The 26,993-nt window shown below is 39.6% G+C and overlaps 1 protein-coding gene across 6 annotated transcripts in view; it reads left to right on the forward strand.

Annotated features, from left to right (window-relative positions):
- Window positions 1-3,459: 3,459 nt before the first annotated feature.
- Caps2 (calcyphosine 2) overlaps window positions 3,460-26,993 on the forward strand; it is a 58,146-nt gene continuing 34,612 nt past the window's right edge. For 2 of the 6 annotated variants that reach the window (XM_017595018.3, XM_063264047.1), the window contains exons 1-8: window positions 3,460-3,586; window positions 4,809-4,944; window positions 13,937-14,051; window positions 16,134-16,183; window positions 18,331-18,376; window positions 18,468-18,584; window positions 19,883-20,041; window positions 23,192-23,305. In XM_017595018.3, coding sequence (XP_017450507.1) covers window positions 13,974-14,051; window positions 16,134-16,183; window positions 18,331-18,376; window positions 18,468-18,584; window positions 19,883-20,041; window positions 23,192-23,305 — 564 coding nt within the window. In that variant the 5' untranslated portion in view covers window positions 3,460-3,586; window positions 4,809-4,944; window positions 13,937-13,973. Of the gene's footprint in view, window positions 3,587-3,623; window positions 4,009-4,808; window positions 4,945-13,936; window positions 14,052-16,133; window positions 16,184-18,330; window positions 18,377-18,467; window positions 18,585-19,882; window positions 20,042-23,191; window positions 23,306-26,993 lie in introns of those variants that run through there. The other 4 variants (NM_001395581.1, XM_006241337.4, XM_039079681.2 and 1 more) reach the window with 4 other exon arrangements.

The following is a 26,993-nucleotide window of genomic DNA, read 5'->3' on the forward strand; positions in this document are numbered from 1 at the left end:
GACTGAGGCTTGGCGAGTTCTGAGCTCTAAGCCTTAAATTCTCTGGAAAGCCCGAGGCGCCCTCTAATGCACAGTTCGAACCATCCAACTAGCTTTCTGAAGAGCCAAACCAGACTCCTGGTGGAGAGTGCTTGGATTGTGAAAAGAGTGATTGTGAAAACACTACTGGGCTCTGACAGCTGGGGGCTGTGCTAACAAAACACTGAGTTTGTCGCATTTTGGCGCAGATGATTTAGTCGCTGCGCTCAGGGGACAGAGACAGGAGCGGCTGGATCGCTGTAAGTTTGAGTTTGAGGCCAGCCTGATCTTAATAGCAAGTTCCAAGATAGGCAAGAGTTGAGACCCTGTCAGGCTACAGAAAAATGCAAACAACATGAGTTTCATAGACTCTATTTTCCATGCTTAGCTTTTAAAAATTCGTTTAAAATAAACTGCATATTATTTTGTCTCTATCTTCAGATATGGGGACATAGAATAGGCAATAATTGGTGAACTCCATGGCATTCTGTAGCTTTCAATTATTCCCTTGTCAAACATTTAGGAGTTTGCTTCTATTCAGTCCTTCTCATTGACTACCTAGAAAAAAAATGCTTTAGGCATGTGAAAAATTAGAGACAAATAGTTTCTTCTAGCCGAAATCTTGCTTTGTGATAATTTAGACTCTACGCATGGTGTGATCATTTGTATTTTAAAGACTTGGGCTATGCACAGAGTGTGCTGTTTGTTCACTTTACGGAAAATAAAGTGTAAGGCAACTTCATTTGGTTCGACGCTTTCAACCTGTCAGTTATTCACTAACAAACCAGAAGTTTCCCGTAACACCTAATGATATTTTTCGGTATTTATAGGTGAATATCTTTAATACTCAGGCTGTTTAATTTAATAGTCAGGTTATTTATCGTGCCATGTAACTCAAGCAAACACATTTACAGTTACCTAGTGTTCTCTCCTAGACAATTTGCCACACCACCAAAGCAATCAAAAACTTATTTTGATGAAACTGGTTACCTTTTTTTTTTTAAAGCAGAAAGCAGAAATTAAATTATAAAACAAAAAACGAAGAAACAAATGAACACAACCAACCATAACAAATCCTAGTATCCCAATGGAACTGCTACAGAGTTAGGAAGGACATGTGAGTGATTTATTATCTGCTGATGGGGCTTCCTACGTGTACTGCAGTGGTGTCAATGCACAGGCAAATTGAGTTTCTTTTCTTTTCTTATTTCTTTTCTTTTTTTATTGGATGCATTTCTTCATTTACATTTCAAATGTTATTCCCTTTCCAGGTTTCCTGTCCATAAGCCCTTTATCCCCTCTCCCTTTCCCACAAGGGTGTTCCCCCTCCTCATCCACTCCCTCATTACCACCCCCCTCGACATTCCCCTGCACTGGGGGTCCAACTTTGACAGGACCAAGGACTTCCCCTTCCACTGGTGCTCTTACTAGGCTATTCATTGCTACCTATGAGGTTGGAGCTCAGGGTCAGTCCATGTATAGTCTTTGGGTAGTGGTTTAGTCCCTGGAAGCTCTGGTTGGTTGGCATTGCAAACCAAGTTTCTTACACGCCATACTTCAATATAAATATAGATTTGGCGTTCTTACATATCCAGCCAGACATATAGGTACATGTACATACTTGTGTATATATCTACACACTTCTTCATTACATAATCAGACCTTGGCTGACACCCATATGTGTATACCTTCTCGGTGCAGCAGTATCTATCAGGCTGACAAGGATGCTGTCCAGTGGTATCTATCAAGGCTACTCCCTGCTTAGCCTCTTTGTGCTAGTTGTTGCTACCTTTGAAGCACAGACTCTTAAATCTTTCCTGATCTTTCTGTGGTTCCTACCTAGGGGCACCTGTTTTTCTTCACTGAGTCACTTGCTAATTAGAATGACATCCTTTTTCTGTAGCACCTGCCCACCACACTGTGCCCTTCACACAAACAGTGGTTTGCCTTTCTTTACTGACTTTCTCTAAGTCTAAAACAGGCACATTGTTAAGCCTCCAATCAAAGTTTGTTGACTAAATAAAGAAACTGAGCACGCTACTATTATACTGCATGTGTTTAAACTGTAACCACGGAAACTCTTTCTCATTTGCCTTTCGTAGGGCCTGATAAATATTTGGTCTGTTTGTGATTTAAGAGGCAATGATATATAGGCTTATACACCTTACTTATAACCTTCGGTGTATTAGTGGATTGCATAGGCTTGGCATATCCCGAATACATGGAAGACTGAAATGCAAATAAATGCAAGTAAAACATAAACTTCAAGTGAAAATTTTGTGGTGGTTGGAGACGGCTCGGGGTGTGAGATTCCACCAGACCAAGGACCCGAGTCTGAGTCCCCTGCACCCACATAAAATTCCAGCCATAGTAGATATGTGCACCTACCATCCCAGCATTGCGGGAGGGCGGCACGGCAGACAGATCCTGATACGTTTTATGTTTCTTCGCTTTTGTGACATGGTCTCACGTAGGTTATGCCATTGTTCTTCAACTCACTACAGAGCTGAGAATGATCTTAGACTTCAGATCCTCCTACCTCTACCTCCTGACTGCTGGGATTAACCATCATATTAGCTTTTTGTAATGTTGGGATCAAATCTCCTTCTTCAACCATACCAGGCACCTGAGCTCTATCCCCACCCCTGAGTTCATGTTCTTTAAAAGTTGTTTATTTTATTTATTTACATTTTAAATGTTATCCCCATTCCCAGTTTCTTCTCACAAACCCCCTCTTCCTTGCCCTCTCTCCCCTTCCTTTATGAGGGTGCTCCCCCACCCGACCACCCACTCCTGCCTCTGCACCCTAGCATTCCCCTATGATGGGTCATCGAGCCTCCACAGGACCAAGGGGCTCCCCTCCCAGTGATACCAGACAATGCCATCCTCGGCTGCATGATGTGGCTGGAGCCATGGGTCCCTCCATGTGTATTCTTTGGTTGGTGGCTTAGTCCCTGGGAGTTTTGGGGGGTTTGGTTGGTTGATATTGCTATTCTTCCTATGGGGTTGCAAAGAGTTCACAGTTTTTATACTGACAAAATATATTTGAAATGTTAATCTAAAACTGTTTATAATGTGCCTGTTTTGAAGAAAGTTGATTTTCAAAAGATATTAAAATTTTAAACTTTTAAGCCTCATAGTATTTGCCAATCTGACATTGCATTGGTGAAGAGATCACCTTTGTTATTGGTGTGGAATTTTACAACTATCTCAAGCTATCCTTGCCCATTTATTGTCAGGTCGTTGAGGCACAAAGATGCTGCAGTCTTAGCTACGATTTTGGTGGGAAAATTGGCTGTGATCCAGGATACTTTTATGGTGTTTTCTCCTCGAATATCAAACTGGACTCTGGACATAATGGTAGTTGCTCTGTGAAATAATGTTCAAAGGAATTCCACTTAAGGAATGGTCCTCCGTGATCCTTGCCGGGTTTTTGTGCTCTCCTGGCGCAGAAGTTTGCTGTGCTTCAGTCCTCTGCTGCACTCCAGGCCAGGGTTTATCACACCTCAGAGCTGTACTCTTGCACCTGGGAGGCTGCACCCTAAAAAAGAAAGCCTTTGGACTCCGGGTGAGTTTGTCTGCTAGTGCAGGGGTGTTTGTCCGGAGTGTAGGAAGTAGAGGCAGCCCGGAAGAGTGGAAGTATGGTAGCACAGCTTGGGGTCCAGAGGTGGAGTTGAAGTCCCTTTTATTTCTGGGGAAGTTGGAGAGGGTGAGGAGGCCTAGTGAACCGGTGCCAGTTGCCTAGCAACCGGAGACGCTGCTCTAGACTCGTGTTTTCTGGGAACTGCTCCTGAGTTTGCCTATGAGAAAGCTCTCAGAAGGAAGTTCTTGGTGGAATCACTTTGGTTTATACCCCTTTCAGTCCTTCTATTTCCGGTTTGGGTTGAATGGGGCTAACACTCTTAGGTCAAGTCAGCTTGCCTTGTTTCCTAGTGTGGCCCTGAAGAAGGGGATAGTGGATTCCTTTTGGAGCGCTCCAGATACTGTGAAGTAAGATTTTAACTGAATAGTTTTAGATATTGCGTCTGTTGTCATCAGGGATTCAAGGTGGATTTAGTCCCTGTCCCTTATGGAACTTAAGAACCGAACTGTATTTATTAATCACTTTCTTGTTTATGAACTGGATCAAATCCCTTCATCCTTTCTTTTCACCTGCATTCTGACTTTTCATCAACAAATTACACGCTATGGATACACTTACCAGGAGAGAAACAATAAGAGCTAGCAATAGCTTTTGCTGATCTTGCCATCCCTCACTCCCTCTCGTCTAAGTTCTGTACTTTAGCACAAGTGCAGTCCTGGGCATTCAATCCAAAATGCTGCTTTCAGCCATTTGGGTAAAGAGTCTACTCTTGAATCACCAAGGAGTGAGGATTAAGGAGTTCCTTAGTCCTCACAGCACATCGCTTCCTGAGGTCTCTGCTTTCCATGCCATCAAAGGTGGACTATAGGAAAGAGGGCGGGAACCAGAGCTTGAATGAAGACCCTTCAATAAGTGGCACACAGTTAAGCAGAGTGAAATTCGCTTTTCTGGGTCTCAGCTTGCTCAGTGCAAAAATCAAAAGCCTGGACGATCTTAGCCTTTGAAGCAAGCTTTTGATGCCCTGTCCAAATCGTTAGCTTCTCTAATTGTAGTGCTGGTGGGCAAATCGTAATCTGGACACGTCAGCCTGTCGGTACAGCATCATTTCCCTTTCAACATTCTTATTTGCATCGAAATGAATCTCTTTTTATGCTGTATAATTCTGAGTTAACTCCTATCTAATTGACTGAATTCTCTTATCTTCCAGGCTCTCTACTAAGCCCGGAGACAAAAAGTGAGGAGCACCGGGCGCCATCACTTTTATAAGCTTACTGTGTTACCGAAGACTAATTGGTGCAACTTGGAGCTGCAAACACCCTACCCAGTTGCTTCCAGAAAGACTAGTATGTTGGCATTGCGATGGTCACAGTTAGATGCAGAGAAATGAATCCAGCATGGGTTTATTCCAAGTGCCTATGGACATTTACGATGCACCAATTTGTCTATTGACTAGATAAGCATTTATTAAGAATTTATACTGTAGGGAGGGCATGAGATACCAGCCTTTGTGGTTGTGATAGTACATTAGAAATGCAGAGAGTTAATTATACTGGAGAAACACTGGATAGCAGAAGCAGGGTATTCTGGGGTCTTTATCTGCTGGTCTTATTAATTGTAAACAAAGTCTAGTGATTTACTAGACGACATACAGTTGTTTGGAATGGCTACAATAGTTAGTAAGGTATGAAGTTCGAACGCTGTTCAGGACCCTATCAGCAGGGAGCGTGGCAGCGGGCAAGGAGGCATGGCACTGGAGCGGTTTCTGAGATCTTGCATTAGACTGGCACTCGTGTGAGCTTTTGAACTCTCAAATCCCATCCCCCAGTGGCACACTTCTTCCAACAAGGCCACAGCTCCTAGGCCTTCCCAAACAGCATATGAACTGGGGACCAAACTTTCAAATATACGAGCCTATGGAGACAGTTCTTATTCAAATCACCACAGCTTGTCAGGTGGCAGTCATTATGGCAAATACAGTAAGTTGTTCTGGAATTGAACCCATGGCCTTCGATGCATTAGGCCAGTGGACTACAAACCTATCCTACAAATGTAGCAACTTTGTGATGTGACCAAATATTGGACCTTAGGCTTAGAACATAAAAATTGCTTTTTATGAAAGGACGCTGAAAAGGGAGCCATAAGAACTGCTATTTGGATTATTTTCAAATCTGACAATTTATGCCATTTTCAAAGTATGTTTACTTTGGCTTGGTAAATATTCTTAAATTTACTATTAGTCTAGGATTCCTGGCTGAAAGCGAGGGATCTGGGGTGGCATGGGAAGAATGAAATGTCACATTCAATTTATTTTATACATTATGAACATTGACTCGGAGAGATTAATTTTTTTCCCTCTAGCTTCAGTTATGGGGACTCAGCAAAAATCAGAATTTTGATCAAAGTTTATCTAACTGAAGCTGACACTGCCATTCTGTTTTTAAAACAGCAAATAAACAAAAAATAATAACAAGGCCATCATAATATAAGAAAAGAAAGTGGGAATGGGTTTTAAGTGAGGGAAGAGGGAGTCTCTACAACCTTCACGGTGATCAGCCTCCTCAGAGCGACCAGCATCCAGTTCTTCTCAACATGACCCAGCAGCCAATGTTGGTTCCAATTTCCGGCGGCTGACTCCACTTAATTTAAGGCATGTTTAAGGTCAACACAATTTGGTGACAGTTATTCTAGTGCTGATTAAGTTAGCCCCACAGGTACGACAAAGCACACATAAATCTCGAAATACAACGTAAGCTAAATACTGGTCAGACCTGGGTATGCTGAAGCCCTTGCTGAAGTCCATGAGGATAGGTGCTGTAGGTTACCCGAGAAAAACAGGTTTACGATTGACTGAGAAAAACAGATTTACTATAAGGGTCTGGAGGAGGGTCCAGTGCCAGAAAAGTCTCTTGCCACATAGACAGCTCAAAGGTCACCAGACTTCGGTTTGGAAGCACATTCATACCAGCTCCATGCTCCTAGGTAGAAAACAAGTATAGCATTCCTTCCTTTGAAGATAGAACCTTGTGTGCACGCTTAACACTCCAGAAGTCAAAATAAAAACGTAAAATTTTTGAGGACAGATAAGTCACTTGATTTAACAAGCAGTGTTTTTTTTATACCATTACATAATTATTACTATTTATACAAAATTACTAATTATACTGTTGGTAGAATTTTTGTTTGCTTGTTTTATTGCTTTTGTTTTGTTTTTTCTTCCATTTTTATTAAATTGGGCATTTCTTATTTACATTTCGAATGTTATTCCCTATCCTGGTTTCCTGACCATCAGACCCCAACTCCTCCCACTCCCCTTCTATATGGGTGTCCCCCTCCCCACCCTCCCCACATTGCTGTCCCCCAACAATCCCCTACACTGAGGGTCCAGCCTTGGTAGGACCAAGGGCTTCCCCTTACACTGGTGCCCCAACAAGGCTATTCACTGCTATCTATGCAGTTTGAGCCCAGGGTCAGTCCATGTATAGTTTTTAGGTAGTGGCTTAGTCCCTGGAAGCTCTGGTTGCTTGGCATTGTTGTTCATATGGATGGGGTCTTGAACCCCTTCAGCTCTTACAGTCCTTTCTCTAATTCTTCCAATGGGGGTCCTGTTCTCAGTTCAATGGTTTGCTACTGGCATTCACCTCTGTATTTGACATGTTCTGGCCGTGTCTCTCAGGACAGATCTATATCTGGTTACTGTCAGCCTGCACTTCTTAGCCTCATCCATGTTACCTGGTTTTGGTGGCTGTATATGTATGGGCCACATGTGGGCAGGCTCTGAATGGCTGTTCCTTCAGTCTCTTCTCTAAACTTTGCCTCCCTTTCCCCTCCTATGGATATTTTTGTTCCCCTTTTAAAGAAGGAGTGAAACATCCACATTTTGGACATCCTTCTTGAGTTTCATGTGGTCTGTGCATCTTGGGTAATTCGAGCATTTGGGCTAATATCCACTTATCAATGAGTGCATACCATGTGTGTTTTTCTGTGATTGGGTTACCTTACTCAGGATGATATTTTCTAGTTCCATCCATTTGCCTATGAATTTCATGAAGTCATTGGTTTTGATAGCTGAGTAATATTCCATTGTGTAGATGTACCACATTTTCTGTATCCATTCGTCTGTTGAAGGGCATCTGGGTTCTTCCCAGCTTCTGGCTATTATAAATAAGGCTGCTATGAACATAGTGGAGCATGTGTCTTTATTGTATGTTGGAGCATCTTTTGGGGATATGCCTAGGAGAGGTATAGCTGGGTCCTCAGGTAGTTCAATGTCCAATTTTCTGAGGAACCTCCAGACTGCTTTCCAGAGAAGTTGTACCAGTCTGCAATCCCACCAACAATGGAGGAGTGTTCCTCTTTCTCCACATCCTCGCCAGCATCTGCTGTCACCTGAGTTTTTTATCTTAGCTATTCTGACAGGTGTGAGGTGGAATCTCAGGGTTGTTTTTGATCTTAGCCATTCTCACTGGTGTGAGGTGAAATCTCAGGGTTGTTTTGATTTGCATTTCCCTGATGACTAAGGATGTTGAACATTTCTTTAGGTGCTTCTCAGCCATTCGATATTCCTCAGCTGTGAATTCTTTGTTTAGCTCTGAACTCCATTTTTTAATAGAATTATTTGTCTCCCTGTGGTCTAACTTCTTGAGTTCTTTATATATTTTGGATATAAGCCCTCTATCTGTTGTAGGATTGGTAAAGATCTTTTCCCAATCTGTTGGTTGCTGTTTTGTCCTAACAACAGTGTCCTTTGCCCTACAGAAGCTTTGAAGCTTTCTGAGATCCCATTTGTCAATTCTTGATCTTAGAGCATAAGCCATTGGTGTTTTGTTCAGGAAAATTTCTCCAGTGCCCATGTGTTCGAGATGCTTCCCCACTTTTTCTTCTATTAGTTTGAGTGTATCTGTTTGATGTGGAGGTCCTTGATCCACTTGGACTTAAGCTTTGTACAGGGTGATAAGCATGGATCGATCTGCATTCTTCTACATGCTGACCTCCAGTTGAACCAGCATCATTTGTTGAAAATGCTATCTTTTTTCCACTGGATGGCTTTGGCTCCTTTATCAAAAATCAAGTGACCATAGGTGTGTGGGTTCATTTATGGGTCTTCAATTCTATTCCAATGGTCTATCTGCCTGTCTCTATACTAATACCATACAGTTTTATGACCATTGCTCTGTAATACTGCTTTAGATCAGGGATGGTGATTACCCCAGAAGTTCTTTTATTGTTGAGTATAGTTTTAGCTGTCCTGGGTTTCATTTTATTATTCCAGATGGATTTGCAAATTGTTCTTTCTAACTCTCTGAAGAATTGGATTGGAATTTTGATGGGGATTGCATTGAATCTGTAGATTGCTTTTGGTAAAATGGCCATTTTTACTATATTAATCTTACCAATCCATGAGTATGGGAGATCTTTCATCTTCTGAGATCTTCTTCAATTACTTTCTTCAGAGACTTGAAGTTCTTATCATACAGATCTTTCACTTGCCTAGTTAAAGTCACACCGAGGTATTTTATATTATTTGGGACTATTATGAATTTTTTTCTCAACCTGTTTGTCTTTTGTGTAGAGGAAGGCTACATATTTGTTTGAGTTAATTTTATACCCAGTAACTTTGCTGAAGTTGTTTATCATACTTAGTTCTCTGGTGGAACTTTTGGGGTCACTTAAGTATACTATCATATCATCTGCAAATAGTGATATTTTGACTTCTTCCTTTCCAATTTGTATCCTTTTGACCTCCTTTTGTTGTCTGATTGGTCTGGCTAGAACTTCAAGAACTATATTGAATAAGTAGGGAGAAAGTGGGCAGCCTTGTCTAGTCCCTGATTTTAGTGGAATTGCTTCAAGTTTTTCTCCATTTAGTTTAATGTTAGCAACTGGTTTGCTCTATATGGCTTTTACTATGTTTAGGTATGGGCCTTAAATTCCTGTTCTTTCCAGGACTTTTATCATGAAGGGGTGTTGAATTTTGTCAAATGCTTTCTCAGCATCTAATGAAATGATCATGTGGTTTTTATCTTTGAGTTTGTTTATTTAGTGGATTACATTGATGGTTTTCCATATTTTGAACCATCCCTGTAACCCTGGGATGACTCCTACTTGATCATGATGGATGATGGTTTTGATATGTTCTTGGATTCGGTTTGCAAGAATTATATTGAGTATATTTGCGTCAATATTCATAAGGGAAATTGGTCTGAAGTTCTCTTTCTTTGTTGGGTCTTTGTGTGGTGTAGGTATAAGAGTAATTGTGGCTTCATAGAAGGAATTCGGTAGGGCTCCATCTGTTTCAATTTTGTGGAATAGTTTGGATAGTATTGGTATGAGGTCTTCTATGAAGGTCTGATAGAATTCTGCACTAAACCTATCTGGACCTGGACTCTTTTCGGTTGGGAGACTTTTAATGACTTCTTCTATTTCTTTAGGAGTTATGGGGTTGTTTAACTGGTTTACCTGTTCCTATTTAACTATGATACCTGGTATTTGTCTAAAAAATTTTCCACTTCCTCCAGATTTTCAAGTTTTGTTGAAACTAGGCTTTTTTAGTAGGATCTGATGGTTTTTTGAATTTCCCCTGATTCTTTTGTTATGTCTCCGTTTTCATTTTTGATTTTGTTAATTTGGACACACCCTCCGTTCCCTCTGGTTAGTCTTGCCAAAGGTTTATCTATCTTGTTGATTTTCTCAAAGAACCAACTTTTGGTTCTGTTGATTCTTTCTATGGTCCTTTTTGTTTCTACTTGGTTGATTTCAGCTCTGAGTTTGGTTATTTCCTGCCTTCTACTCCTCCTGGGTGTATTTGCTTCTTTTTGTTCTAGAGCTTTTAGGTGTGCTGTCAAGCTGCTGATGTATGCTCTTTCCTTTTTCTTTCTGCTGGCACTCAGATCTATGAGGTTTCCTCTTAGCACAGCTTTCATTGTGTCCCATAAGTTTGGGTATGTTGTACCTTCATTTTCATTAAATTCTAAGAAGTCTTTAATTTCTTTATTTCTTCCTTGACTATGTTATCACTGAGTAGAGAGCATTGTTCAATTTTTATGTATATGTGGGCATTCTTTCCTTATTTTTTTCATTGAAGACCAGTCTTAGTCGGTGGTGTTCTGATAGGATGCATGGAACTATTTCTATTTGTTGTGGCCTGTTTTATGACTGATTATATGGTCAGTTTTGGAGAAGGTGCCATGAGGTGGTGAGAAGAAGGTATATCCTTTTGTTTTAGGATGGAATATTCTATAAATATCTGTTAAGTCCATTTGGTTCATAACTTCTATTAGTCTGTCTTTGTCTCTGTTTAATTTCTGTTTCCATGATATGTCCATTGATGAGAGTGGGGTGTTGAGATCTCCTACTATCATTGTGTGAGGTGCAATGTGTGCTTTGAGCTTTAGTAAGGTTTCTTTTATGTATGTAGGTGCCCTTGTATTTGGAGCATAGATATTTAGGATTGAGAGTTCATCTTGGTGGATTTTTCCTTTTATGTATATGAAGTGTCCTTTCTTATCTTTTTTGATGACTTTTGGTTGAAAATCGATTTTATTTGATATTAGAATGGCTACTCCAGCTTGCTTCTTTAGACCATTTGATTGGAAAGTGGTTTTCCAGCCTTTTACTCTGAAGTAGTGTCTGTCTTTGTCTCTGAGGTGTGTTTTCTGTAGGCAGCAAAATGCTGGGTCCTCTTTACGTATCCAGTCTGTTAATCTGTGTCTTTTTATTGGGGAGTTGAGTCCATTGATGTTGAGAGATATTAAGGAATAGTGATTGTTGGTTGCTTCCTGTTTTTTTGTATTTGGAGGTGGGATTATGTTTGTGTGCTTCTCTTCCTTTGGTTTTGTTGCAAAAAGATTACATTCTTGCTTTTTCTAAGGTGTAGCTTGCCTCCTTGTGTTGGGCTTTGCCATTTATTATCCTTTGTAGGGCTGGATTCATAGAAAGATATTGTGTAAATTTGGTTTTGTCATGGAATATATTGGTTTCTCACTCAATGTTAATTGATACTTTTGCTGAATACAGTAGTCTGAGCTGGCATTTTTGTTCTGTTAGGGTCTGTATGGTATCTGTCCAGGATCTTCTGGCTTTCATAGTCTCTGGTGAGAAGTCTGGTATAATTCTAATAGATGTGCCTTTATATGTTACTTGACTTTTTTCCCTTACTGCTTTAATATTTTTTTCTTTGTTTTGTGCATTTGGTGTTTTGACTATTATGTGTCGGAGGAGGTTTTTTTTTTTTTTTGTCCAATCTATTTGTAGTTCTGTAGGTTTTTTGTGTGTTTATGGGTGTTTCTTTCTTTAGGTTAGGGATGTTTTCTTCTATGATTTTGTTGGAGATATTTACTGGCCCTTTAAGTTGGGAGTCTTCACTGTCTTCCATACCTATTATCCTTATGTTTGGTCTTCTCATTTTGTCCTGAATTTCATGGATGTTTTGGGCAAGGAGCTTTTTGCGTTTTACATTGTCTTTGACAGTTGTATCGATGTTTTTCTATGGTTATCTTCTGCTCCTAAAATTCTCTCTTCTATCTCTTTGACTCCTGATCTCTTCTCTAGGTTTTCTATCTCCAGAGTTGTCTCCCTTTGTGCTATCTTTATTGTTTCTATTTCCATTTTTAACTCCTGGACGGTTTGTTCATTTTCTTCTCCTGTTTGGTTGTTTTTTCCAGTAGTTCTTTAACGGATTTTTGTGTTTCCTCTTTAAGGGCTTGTCCTGTATTTCCTTAAGGGAGTTCTTAAAGCCCTCCACCATCATGATAAAATGTGATTTGAAATCTATATCTTGCTTTTCTGGTGTGTTTGGATATCCAGTGTTTGCTGCGGTGGGATAATTAGGCTCTGATGATTCCAAGTAGTGTTTGTTTCTGTTGCTTGGGTTCCTGCGCTTGCCTCTCGACATCAGGTTGTCTCTGGTGTTAACTTGTTTTTCTGTTCCTGATGGTGGCTTGACCCACCTGTAAGCCTGTGTGTCAGCATTCCTGGAGACCTGTTTTTCTGCTTTCTTTCAGCCAGTTATGAGAACAGAGTGTTCTGTTCTCAGGAGTGTAGTCACTCCTGGTGGCTGGCTTTCAGCTCTATGAGGGCAGCATCCAGAAGGGTCCTGCCTCTACTGCTCTTAGATCCCTGTGTGCAGGGGGCCCAGATGGTGCTAGGTGTTTTCCTCTTGACTCTGGAATGTGAGCAGAGTTCTCATGAATGTCTGCTCCTCTGATGGTCTAGCTCTCCCCACCACGGGATTTGGGTACTATTTGACTGGTTCAGCATGGCTCCTCAGCTGACTGCTCCTATATTCCTGTGTCCAGAGGCACTATGCAGTTTCCTCTTGGGCCAGGGATGTGGGCAAAGTGGCAGTCTGTCCTTCCCTGCAGTCTCAGGATTGCCTGCACTTCTAGGTGTTCAGCTCTCTCTCCCATGCGATTTGGGAGCAGGGAGCTGTGGGCCAGGATCAGAGAGGTTTGGGCCATAGCCTGCTTTTGTTTTTGAGACAGTGTTTCGCTGTGTGGCCTTGGCTGTCCATGAACTCACTCTGTAAATCAGGCTGGCCTTGAACTCGGGGATCTGCCTGCCTCAGCCTCCAGAGTACTGGGATTAAAGACATGTAGGTTAAGAAATATTTTCTTTAGTCTACTCTAACAGTATCAGAATTCATAATGACTGGAGAACTGAGTATGAAGAAGAGTAACCTCATGGCATAGAGAAGACTGATGGACTATTATCTCCTTCCCAACTATACTGTAAAACTTTAGTATACACCGAGTAACTTTAAATAATACAAGTGTGTTACGTTATCCTCTTGGAGGTCAGTGCACATGTTTTGTCTGGGAAGCAAGCTGCCAGCAGCACTGGCTCCTTTTGGAGGTCCCAGAGGAAGAGTCATTGCTTGTCCCTTGGTCATCCTGGAAATGGCTCACTGTCTTTCCTGTCTTTGGTGGCAGCTGCATAGCATCTGCATTTCTCTCAGACTTGTGATCTAATCTTCCCACCTTCTCTGACTTAGCTGGATCTTCCCGCCTCCCTCTTCTAAAGACCCATGTGGGTCTAGTGAGCCCCACAGATTAATTTTTCCCATCTCAAATTTTTAACTTAATCCCACCTTTCGCCACGAAAGGGTCATCATATTCACAGGGTCCAGAGATTAAGATATGGACCTCTTGGGGCATACATTATGAAGATTGCCACGAAGCATGATGTGTGTGCATCATCCAAACTTGAAGGTCGATAATGACTTCATTATTATCCACAACCATTCAACGCAATGATTTCTTTCTATGGAAAAGTACTGTGTGTCACTTTTTAAAAGTTCTAATAAGAATGACCATTTTTCTCTTACTTTCATCTCTTTAGAAATATAGCACGCTGTACAAGACATACAGACATTTGAATGGATTTAGAGGTGAAAGGGGTGGCTGCAGCTAGGAGCCAAACTCAGCTATATTCTGGAAGAAAGAATTCACTGAAAGTACGTGAGCCCTAGAATTTTTTTCTTTTCATCTTTATTAACTTGAGTATTTTTTATTTACATTTCGATTGTTATTCCCTTTCCTGGTTTCCAGGCCAACATCCCCCTAGCCCATTCCCCTTCCCTTCTCTATGGGTGTTCCCCTCCCCATCCTCCCCCCCATTACTGCCCTTCCCACAACAATCATGTTCACTGGGGGTTCAGTCTTGGCAGGACCAAGGAGTCCTAGAATTTTTCTCTCACAGTGATTCCTTCAGTAGCTCCTAGTCTCCTTTAATTAATTATGCCCATTTTTATGACTGTTTACACTTAAATATTTATAAGCATTTCTTAGATTCTTAAGCATGGGACCACCAAAATTGATGGTAATCATTACTTTAATACTTGCCATTGATTAGTTTTAATCTGTTAATTTTTAGCTTATTGCTTTATGGTTGTTATTTTTTTTAATATCATCCAGGTATCTAAGAAAATATAAAAGAAAGAAGGAAATATAAAAGAGGAAGATACCTTTTGCAATGTCTCCTGTATTGCATGCTAGAGTGTTTACCTTTAATTAATTGATACATTCTTGTAAACTGCCTCTTTATTAGCTTGCCCTATCAGGGTTTTATATATTAAATGTGCTCAAAGTGGTTCTAGTGGTCACAGAAGATAGAGTGTAGTTTAGATACAAAGGAAGATTTAAAAGATCACAAACTAAACTCTCTCCAAATTGTATACTGTTTACTTAAAATCAATTTTCAGCGACTGAATCCCTTGTTTTATTCATTTTGTACTCAAAAGCTGCTTAGCGTGATGCTAGGCGCTAAAGACCCAACAGTAAGTGAAACAAAGACTTAGCTCAGGAAGGCTCGAGTCTCAGAGGTGAGATTCATATTCCAACAGTGTTAACAATTCAACTAAGGAGAAATATTTAATGGAGAACCCCGGGTGTTTAAAGCAGAGAAGATGGTAAAATGTAGGCCGAAACAGAAGGTTTCAACAAAAATATCATCTTTATTCACCGAGCGTTTAGGATTCTGAAAGGCAAAATGGCTGCTGGCTCAAAGCGTGGAGCTACGGATGATTCAGCGACCACCAACTTGCTGTTTTTGTATTTAAATCCAAATTGAAATGTTTGCAGAGCAAATTTTACATTTTTCATGTTATTATGTAGGTTAGGCATTTGGGTTTGGATTGTGAGGAACCTAACAACATAGTTTCTCTTTCTCTGGTATTTCATAGTGATTTTCTTCACTTATTCATTGAGAATTTCATACATAGGTACTCTATTTATATCATTTTCTATTCACTCCCTCCCTCCAACTCTTCCCATGTGCCCCAAAGTCCCTCTTACTCTTTGATTATAATAAACTATAAATGATAACATTCAATATAATACATTGTATAATGGTATATTAATATAATTACATATATTATTTACACATTATATATAATAGATACATATATAAAAATTCTATTCATAATATATTGTGTATAGAATTTATAAATACAACATGCTGAGTCCCTCCAGCATTGTTTATATGTGTATGTATTTAGGGAGGATCACAGGATTGGTTAACTTATCAGGGGCTTGAGAACAGGATTCTCTCTCTCTCTCTCTCTCTCTCTCTCTCTCTCTCTCTCTCTCTCTCTCTCTCCCTGTACAGTCAATCAGTCAATAATTGCCTGTAGTAGTTACTTCACGTAGGGGTGGGGCCTCCATCCACAGTTGCCACTGACGTTATTTTTCAGGTCTTATTTAAACAATGATGTTGTTAATATTCCATGGGTAGAGATTCCTGTCATCTGTCATGTATATGTCTAACAGGAGACACCCAGTCACTCTTCCTGTCTGGTCCACCTTGGGTATAGTTTGGAGGCACACATCTTCCCAGAGTGTGGTGAAGGTGGTGATTATCTGTCTTAGCTACCATTTTCTCTGTGTCTTAATCGCAGTGAGGAGGATTTGGGAGGCACTATGGAGTGTACTGAGAAAAAAAGTCAAATTCTCTTTATTGTATCCAGTTGTGATTATCTTTTAATCTATAAGGCACACTGATTCTGTTTTTTTGTATTCTCTTTTCTTTTAAATTAAAGCAAGGATGGACTTCCAGATCATGGGCAATTCAAAATTCCTGCCTACCTATGTAAGCCATATTTCTTCACATATTTACTGCTGAGCAGGGAAACATACATGATACCTTGATTAGTTAAAAACCCATATATGCATATTTACACATATATGTATGTATATAGCTTTGATTGTGAAGTACAGAAAAAAACGCATAGAGAAAGCATGAATATTATTGTGGCAGAATTAAAAGTCCTCTTCTGATAGGATAGTAAGAATATGGATAATATTATGCTGATCTTATTTTATTTGAAGCCAATCTCCCATTTTTTCCAAAAAAGATTAATTCTTTCTTTCAAAAATTCATTTTGTCTTTTTAAGACTAAGTTTACTTTAAAATAACACATAACATTAAAAATTGTATGAATTATTGACTTTGCTTATTTTTAGTCTTCAGAATGTATCAGTGTGGTATAGTTCAGCCAAGCAAATTGCTACTTTTAGCATTCTAAAAGAATTCTGTAGGATATTTTGATACATGTATAAATCAGGATAAATGTACTACTCTAAATAGATATATTTAAGAATTGTAGGACATCGTTCATTTTATAATTGGCATAGTAAAAGTTATCTAGTAGTAACTATATCTGCATTTTAAACTGTCATGCAGAAGAATATGAGAATGCAGTTGACATTATTTTTATATTTATATATATTTTATATTGACATATTTTTATATTATTAAAGTTCTTTTTTATTTAAGCATGTCTTATATGTTATAGCTTCAAATATTTGAAAAGTCTAAAACACTTTAAAAATACGTTTCATATAATTTAAATTAGAAGACATCTTTGACCTAGAAACCAAAAGTAGCAACTCGCTAGGCCAAGCCACACCACACGGATACTTTCTGTAGACTAACAATAAGCAAAGTCAATAATTTCATTCATTGCTACATGATAGATACCTATACCTTCGGCAGACAGAAAACATAAATTACGTTTAAGTAAAATGTTGTGCTTAGGTACTGAACACACAATGGGGAGCTTATAGCAAAGGCTATGTGTGGAAGAGAGTATCTAGGGGTATTCCAGTTGAGTTCGAAAATACGTTTTACAACTGATGTGAAATGTACTATTCACTACATTTTTAGTTTCTCACCATAAAAATTAAGTACATGTTAAGTTGATCAAAGTTGTCGTTAGGTAAATTATATTAGCAAGAAATTTACACACTAATAAAATATTTAAATTATTATCAAGTTTACTTAGCCTCTTTGTACCCACAGACTGCTTTGTTTGTTTTCCCCCGGATGTTTATAACCAGCCTATGGCTGCAGCGATGAACCAGTTTCAGTGTGAACGTTGGTTGGCATATTTATTATGAGCGGCTTCTAGGTGAAACCAATTTTGAATGCTTAAAATAATATTGCTGAATATTCTCTTGAGCCCCTAGCTACTTGACAGCTCCATATATGGTATATTTAAGTTTTATTTGCAGTATTAATATTTCTCCCTCCACTGCTTAAGTCTCAAAAGTCAACGAAATAAGTAGTAAATCAAATCCTGGTTCACAGGATTTGTGGATTTCCATGTTAACAGTCTAATGCTAGCTGATGTCAAGGGAACAGAGTTGGAAAGAACTGTGCAGTTATAATACGATTCAGATATTGATCTTCCTAACCACGTGCTCACCTCAGCAGGACGGTAGATGTTCTAGGGCATGCACATCAGCAGAGCAGGGAAGTGGTTAAGATGATGGATTTGAGAACATATTGCCTCCGTTCTTTTCTTGTTCGTCTGTGTGTGGTGAGCATCTGTGCCTCAGGGGACCCCTTCCCATCCCCCTGAGCTGATGACAAGCAGCTCCCTCTCCTACCCAGCTATTACGTGGGTTCAGGGAATCTGAATTACAGAGCTGCCCAGCAATCGCCTTGTTCAGGCGTCTCTTCTCACCTCTGCTAAGAGTATAACTTATTTAATCATAGCTTTGTACGTTTTTTATTACTTTATTACCATTATATCTTAATTTTATTATTATTTATTAATAATGATTCTATTTAATAACCAAAAGTTATCGAATATTTGTCAAAAGCTAGGCAGTGGCAGTCGACATACCATCAGCTTAAACTTTACTTTGAATAGATAATGTATTTGATGATGACTTTTCTGCTATTACAGACTCACTTACAATTTTATGAGATGCATAGATTATTTCTTTTAGGGTCCCACCACTTGATCTGGGAAGCCTTGTTGACTCTGATGAGGAGGTAATTTTAACTTTCCATTTAATATAGTGAATATTTGACTGCAGCGGCCCTTATCAGCAAGTACTAACTCTTACTCCATTTCCCTTTTTAGGATAAGTTTTCACCAGCACCACGTGGTACCGTCCATGATGCTCCACGGTCACAGCCTACTCTGAGCTACATTATGCCGTGTCAAAGGCCATATATTCAACATCATCTAAATGAAGCGGTCAGTGTGTATTTCAGCTTACGGTTCATATCATTAGAACTGTTCTTGGCTTCTACGTTTTTCCAACTAATCAGAGTGTCTTCAGTTTACATAAGTTGCATATAAAAACTTCCAACAATGGTACTGATGAAATAGCTTTGTAGTTTTCAAATATTGAAATGACATCTTAAATACTTGTTAAGTGGGCAAATTATAGGTTTGTCTGATTATGGATTCCAGGACTTTAAAAAACATTGTAAAATATGAGATCATAACATTATTTGAGTGACAGAAGATTGATTTCTTAGTAATTAATTCAAACTTTAGAATACTCAAACTTAATAACAACAACAACAACAACAACAACAACAGTAATGGCACCAGCTCAGTCTGTATTGTACAATGGTTATTAATCTACCTTTATCCTCGACTTCTCTTCTGTTATACTTCGATCTCCTCAAAACTCTTCAAAGCCTGGACTGGTATTTATATTTTCTTTTCGCAGTATCTAAATCCACTGGCTCTGTTATCTCTTGCTGCCATAGAAATTTGACCAGAAACCACAAAATACTAGGAGATGAAATACAGTAATATTGTAGAAATGGCAACCGTGCTTCTTCTTAGAGTTGTCAGTCTCTAGTTCCTAGGACATTTTGGTCAGAAAAGAAAACATCTACATAAAACATCTCAGAAAATACCATGATCTTAATTCTTTCAAGTTACTTTAGCTGTAGACCTTCATCAGCAAAAGGAGTAAAGGATCACTGAGGCCAAGTCTGATCAATTCTTTTTATTTTTATTATATTTATTACATTAATTGTATATAATATATAAAATATATAAAAATAAAAATCACACACACACACACACACACACACACACACACACACACACACACACATATATATATATATATATTTTTTTTTCTTGTATAGCCAGCCCTGGCTGTTCTGGAATTTGATTTGTAGACCAGGCTGGCTTCAAACTCAGAGACCCACCAGCCCCTTCTGCCTCCTGAGTGCTGGGATTAGAAGTGTGTGTCACCATGCCTGCCTCACTGTGCTCAATCCTATCTGCTCTGGTCAATGGTCACTTAGCTATATGTTTTTTGTTTTGTTTTCCATTAATTAATTAATTAATTAATTAATGTATGTTAACTAAATGTCTTCAATGTCCCTTCTGTTCAGAACACAGACCATGGTGGTCTTTTTAAAGTGACAAGATGAACCGTAAGCATGACAGTGTCAAGAAGAAAAATACTGTGTCTTTTTAAAAAATATTTTTTTCCTGGTAGACAGCATACTTTGTTCTACTCCCAGGAACAGGACACAATACCTGAGGATTTGCCAGCACCAACAGGCAAATACAAGCTAAAATACCAGCAGTATGCAAGTGAAATGAAGGACGGCTACAAACAGTACATTCAGAGGAGTGCAGAGAAGCCAAAGCCAGGAAAAGGGCCAGAGGCTAACAAGAAGGTAACAGACGAGCCTTGCAAGGACCGAGTTGCTTCAAAGGGAACAGTGTGCGCATCTTAGAAAAGCCCCGTTGTCAGGATTTCTCCTATGGAAAATTTTATTCCTATCCTCACATGTATGTCTAACTCTTTTCATTTAATTAAGACTGGTGGTATATAATCTATACTTATATACATGTGCACACATTTTTCATACAGTTGTCATGAATTAAAGTTCATTTGGGCTGCACTCTAAAGTTGAAAACAGCTTTCAAACCTTACAGTGTTCTATTGTAAAACTGCCCCTGCTTCTCTATCCTTGCTTCATTTGGGGAGTCCTGTTGGTAATTTTACAAACTGCTGACATTGTTGTGGTTTATTAAATTAGAAATAAGTATCAGTTAGGCTCTAATTCATCCTTGTAGAATATTAGGTATAGTAAGGCTCTTAGTTAGGGTTTTACTGCTATGAACAGGCACCATGACCAAAGCAAGGATAACATTTAACTGGGGCTGGCTTACAGGTTCAGAGGTTCCATTACCAATCAAGGTGGGAACATGGCAGCATCTAGGCAGGCATGGTGCAGGAGGAGCTGAGTTCTACATCTTCATCTGAAGGCTGCTAGCAGAATATTGCCTTCCAGGCAGCTAGGATGAGGGTCTTAAAGCCCACACCCACAGTGACACACCTATTCCAAAAGGGCCACACCTACTTTTAACAAGGCCACCCTTTCTAATCCTGCCACTCCCCGGGCCAAGCATATACAAACCAGCACAGTAAGTGTAATGGACACTGGGGATACAGTTCATTGATAGACATCTTGTTATTGGATGTAAAATGAATGAATGAATGAATGAATGAAATAGGAAAAAAAGGAACAGGTTAGACTACTCCTGAGCAATGCCACCCAAGGTTCACCTCTGGCCTCCTCATCTGAATGGGCTACTATGAACCCCTCCTGCCTGCACGTACACTCAAAGTCTCCATGATTTTCTGTGTAAGCCACTTGATGAACTGCCTAGTACCGTGAGACTCAAAACACTATGTAAAATGGACAGTCGTTAAGTTAGTATCTAACTGGCACCCCCTGGAAAAGAGACAAACCTAGTGTCAGAAGTGGACGCCTCGCTCCAGCAGGGAGGAATATGGGGATCGGTTCTCTGCTGATGTGGTAGAGTTACCATTTTATGTGTAGAAACCAGGGCGACATGACAGGCTGCAACTGCTGACTATTCTGACTGATTGGAGGAGATGCACAATCAGCTGGGACAGGAAATTAAGCTGATCCCCTTGTTTCTGCTTGCTAATTGCCTTTGTTGAGTTTTCCTTCCACTTAGTGTAACAAAGGTCAGGAGTCTGTCTTTCTCCAATTGTTTCACTAATTACATTCGTTACTTTGTTCATTTCTGTGGCAAAAAACAAAAAACAAAAAACAAAAAACAAAAAAACCCCAAAAAACCAAAAACAAACAAAAAAAACCACCACCACCACCACCACCACCACCACCACTACCAAAACCAAAACAACTGAGAAAGGCAACTTAAGGAAAGAAGGATTTACTTTGGCTCAGAGTTTGGGCCTGTAGTCCACTATAGCAACAGAAGTGTGAGGCAGCCGCTCACATCTGCCATCGCCATGGGGAAGATGAATGCTCCTAGTTTCTCCCTTTTATTTAGCTCTGAACTCTAGTCCACAGAACGGTGCTACCAATGTTTACGGAAGGAAAGGACTATGGGAGAGTCAGAAGTAGAAGGTTTAACTTGGTATACAGAGTAGGAATCTCACCATTCACCTTTTGTGAAAAGTTCAAACCAAAGTGAGTTTGTTTGTTTTAAGGCAGGGTCTCACTCTGTAACCCTTGGTGTCCCGGAATTGGCTTGATAGACCAGGCAGGCCTTGAACTCAGAGATCCACCTGCTTCTGCCTCCTCCTAAGTGCTGGGATTAAAGGTGTTGACCGCCACACCTGGTCAAAATGATTTTTCAATTCAGACATAATGCTACTTTAGCATATTTTTTAAAGTTGATTTCTTTAATTTACTGCAGCATTGGCTAGGCATTTCCTTGGTGTTCATTTAAATAAGTTATTATTTAGAAAAGTTGAATATTAGCAGGTATGTAAATCAAACTGTAACGTGTTCTCCTTCATGGCTTTCCACACAATAGTTATTGTCGGGCATGGGGCCACAGCAATCCTGAAGTACCTGTTCTCGTGGAACAGAGCTTATGCTAGGAGACGCACACAACACATTATAAGCAATATGCAAGAGTATTTCCTGTAGCAGCAAAAGGTGCTGAAGTCAGGGAAGAATGTGACTTAGGCTCTACCTTCCAAGGGAGATGGGCAGTGAGCAGAAATCCCAGAGAAGAGACTCTTGAAGTCTGGCATGTTCCAGACTAGCTGCTATTAGAGCGGTTTGTTAGGTAAGGGATTATATAACTCGTATTTATAGAAAACTCACCACCCCAGAAGCTCAGCCTGTTTATTACATAGAGTTGACAAGGAAAGCAGGGCCATTCGTTCAGTTAAACAAGGAGCCAGGGTTATTCCATTCTGCTGAAGCAGGAGCCATCTTCTTTAGGGCAGTGGTCTTCAGGCTGCAGTCATCTGGAGGGAGATAGCTATGATGGACACTTTCTGCCCACATCGACATTCCTACTGGGACTGGGAGGGAAGGCTTTGCCTTTCCCCTGAGCCTAGCGTGGGAAAGGATTTTGAGACCGCCTGTGGGGCTAAGGAATTGGTCCATGACAAGGTCCTGCCCATGTCCACAACACACATTCCTCTCAGGACTTCATACCACGTAGGACGTCCTCTAACCCACAACAGGATATATCCATATTTATTGATATTTTAAGGACTCAGTTTGGACAGTGTTAATTATGACCACTTCTGTCTTTTGCTTAATGTTTGCTACATATCAGGTCATTTTTATAAGTATTAAGAATACGTCATCTCATTCGTCGTCTTCTGATGCAGTATCTACTGTTTGGTCCCAGTTTATGACTAACATGAGGCCAGAACAAAGAAAGACCTATATTCCAAGATAGTCTTGAACTCTTAATTCTCAAACAGCCTTTGAGATACTTGGTGCTCTATTCTTGGGTTTTGTTAAGAGCAGGTATCGAGGACATCTAATCATCTGCTTGTCTTCCTTGTGTACTGTGATCAGGTAGAAGGAGCCTGCCTGGATGACCTCATAACTTTGGATAGGAAAGCCCTATTACAGCAAGGCTATGCAGACAGCCCTTACCATAGACGGAGCAGTGCAAAGAAATCAGATGTGGTAAGCCATCAACAGTTTTGATTGTTTATTTGCTAAGACATTACAGTATTTATCCTCTGCAGCAACATGGCCGCTCTGGCTAGGAATCACACCCAAAGGCTTTCTCAGCTGTGATCTGGCTGGAATGCAGACACACCTTAGGACATATCTTTAACCCCTAATAACAAAGGTAAGGTGAGTTTGAAAGTGCTGCCAAGGGGGCTGGAGAAATGGCTCAATGGTTAAGAGCACTGGCTGCTCTTCCAAAGGTCATGAATTTAATTCCCAGCAACCACATGCTGGCTCACAACCATCTGTAAGTCAATCTTATACCCTCTTCTGGGGTGTCAAGAACAGTGTGTTCATATACATTAAATAAAAAAATAAATCTTAAAAAAAGTGGGATGTATTTTTTCTTTTAAAAAGTGCCTAATTGAGGGACAGGCAAAGTGATGAATCAGAGAAAGATATTTGACATGATGAGTCAGAGCTAGGATATACCCAACTTACAGGACAACAGCACAGGAAAGAGGTTACTTTAGGACAGATCAGAGAGAAGTATATGGCATTTTAGCAGGACAGTGTTTTACAAAGAGAGGTGGTGGAGAGAACAAGCTAGGCACAGGTGAAGACAGAACAAGCCAGAGAACGAGAAGGGGCCAGATTAGAACATATTGCTAAAGTTAGAATAAGACCAAGCAGAACAATTCATTCAAAACCTGAGAGGAGCTGGACTGAATCAGTTACCTTGGAAGATTAGATTGTACGGCAGCTGGGAATAGTTAAAGGAGAGAAAGGAAAGCTCTGGGCTCAGCCCAAGCAGTGCATTTGCAGAGTTTGGCTACAGTCCTCATCTCTTCCCTCCATCTGAGGAAATAGAAGTGAAGTTTACCACCCTCCAAGATTTTACAGTTATAACTGAATAAAGAGTTTGGACTAGATACTCACTGATATTTAAATTGAATTGAATCTTTAGTTTTTATAAATGATTTCCTTGTGTTCGGTTTATTTATTTATTTACTTTTTGAAAAAAATTGTTTGGAATCATTGGATTTGAGAAAGTTTAGTTTACACTGCTCAGCCTGTTAGTTGGCCACCATGTTAGTGTGTTTGATTTTGACATTGCTTTCTTGCCACAAAAGTAAGCCTAATGTTTTAGTTATTATGTTTTAAATACATTTTCCTTTCCCTTTCTCCAAACCCAATATCTATTCCTATATCTATATCTGTCTCTCATCTATCTATCTATCTATCTATCTATCTATCTATCTATCTATCTATCTATCTATCTATCTATCTAATTCATGAGGTACTGACCTTATAGAAATTTAGGCCAGTTATGGAAAAGGCCAGAAGTCAAGTAAGTTTTCTTTGAATAAAATGAAGATTCTAAACGTTGGGGCCAGAGAGATGGTTCTGTCAGTAAGTACTTGCCTTGAGACCACAAGGTCTAGAGTGTGTTCCTCATAAACCACATAACCAAAGCTGAGTATGCTTGTGTGCACTTCCACTCCCTATGCTGGGAATAGAGATAGGCTGATCCTGGGGCATGATGGCCTGTCTGTCTAGCCTAATTGGTGAGGTCCAGGCCAATCAGAGACTCTCTCTCAAAACAGAGCCATAAACAAAAAGAGGTAGATGGAATCTTAGGAACAATACCCCAGGTTGTCATCTCAGCTGCACGCAGATGCTCACATGAACACACACTCACCCCCAACTTTCACCCCCACCCCTTCAGACTTTTAATATTAAACATAAATTTATGTTATTTTTTCAAAATCATTGAACTGATTGTTATTATGTAGTCCCGGCCTTTTATAAATAGATAATTATCACACCTTTCCAGTAGGGAGGAGAAGATGCTTAAAGGTAGTTTTTTGGCTGATAAAATACCAACATGGCAACATACAACTTGAAAATCTGTAGTTTAGATGGCCTAAGCAATAATAAAGCAATATGTTTCCCCAACTACATAACCGTTATGATTTAGGGCAGCAGTTCTCCACTTGTCTAATGCTGCGACCCTTTATTTAATACAGTTCCTCATGTTGTAGTGACCCCCAACGATACAATTATTTTAGTTTCTACTTTATAACTGTAATTTTGCTAGTATTGTGAATCATAATTTAAATATCTGATACGCAACCCCAAATGAGTCATGACCTACAGGTTGAAAACCACAGATTTTAGGGGAAAAACAGTGAAGACAGTCATTCCGCTGCTGTCATCCAGAATGAATGTGCAATGTATCATAGTCAGATGGGGACAATGACTTTTTTTGTGGATGTGAATCTGTTACAGTTCTTGCTGTCAAACTTCACAAGCAATTTTCTGTGCCTATTACAGTTCAGGCATTACGTTTACTGGAATAAGGAGTATTATCAAGGTTATCATAAAACGTAACACAAGCTACTCAGGAGGCAACATTCTGTCCCAAACATGGCTGATTCTGTTTTCTCTTAAAAGTTGTGTTTGAAATAGATGTCGCCAATATCTAAGTTCCATGTGCTTGGCATGGCCCAAAACCATCTGGGTATGAGTGGATTTCATTTCTTTACAACGCCGTCATCAAGTAAGCCCAAGGTTTACTTCCTGGCTATAGCACTCTCCTGGGTATCTTGTTCGCTCCCCTGATGGACTTGTCTGTATGAGTGACCTTTCGAGGCAGCTGTATCGAGTACCTGTCCAGTGTAAATAAAAAGCTGGCAGAAGCGTCTTGATTTAGTTTCTAGCTATACACGGAAAACAGCTGTGATTTTTATGATCCTCTCCTCAAGTCCCTCTGTCACAGTGTGGATTGGTATCTTGTGCTTTTAAGCTGCCTCATGCATGCTGACCTTTAAGTCAGGGCCATCTAGGGTGCTTCCAATATTTAAGAGAAAGGCTAAGCCACTATAAACCTTAGTTCTCAAGCCAGTCTGTCTCCACGGAGACCATGAGAACCACTTATCACTCTCTTCTGCTTGTTTTGTGTTTTACAACTATGCTTTGGCCAATGTAGACTTTCCCCCCATCTATGATTTAAGTATGTTTAAATTGTTGTCTACTATTTGTACCACATCTCAATATCACAAAGTGGACATTGCTTTACTTAATGTCTATTTAATTGCGACTTTAAATCTATTATTAAATAAAAGTTGTAAAGCCATGAACTTAGAAAACAGCACAGGATGCAGTTATAAATTAAGGATAGAAGCTCTATTCGGGGCATATTTGGATATAGGAATGTTACATCTTAAATTTCTGCCTAATAAAAACTAAATTCAATTCTAGTCTACCACTTAGGTGACTGCGTGCATTTCTTAAGTTTGTTAGGAACTTTCCCTTTTCTTTTGGTGCTATGGCTTTGACATTCTCATTTGTGTCTGTTTTAAATAAAACCATGGTTGCCAAGGCTCCACTTAAAACAGTACCACCGTGTTTGTTTTTATTTATTGGAGTGATCAGTAAGGATGGTGGGAATTCCACTCTAAGATCAGAACATGCTTCGATTTGGCTCTGTGAATTTAGACTCCTTTATCTGTCTTTCAAAAGAAACATTTTAGTGTTTACGGTTGCATGATAATCTAACTGGGATTGAATGATCACAAAACTTCCAATTGGATGTTTCCTCAAAAGCAGCAAAAAATACTTTCAAGTGTTTTGGAAAGTGAAAAATGATGCGAAGATAGCTTTCATAACTTTTTTTTTCCTTTGAGAATTCTATACA

This window comes from Rattus norvegicus, chromosome 7 (genome assembly GCF_036323735.1).
Source record: "Rattus norvegicus strain BN/NHsdMcwi chromosome 7, GRCr8, whole genome shotgun sequence".
In the NCBI taxonomy this organism is placed as follows: Eukaryota; Metazoa; Chordata; class Mammalia; order Rodentia; family Muridae; genus Rattus; species Rattus norvegicus.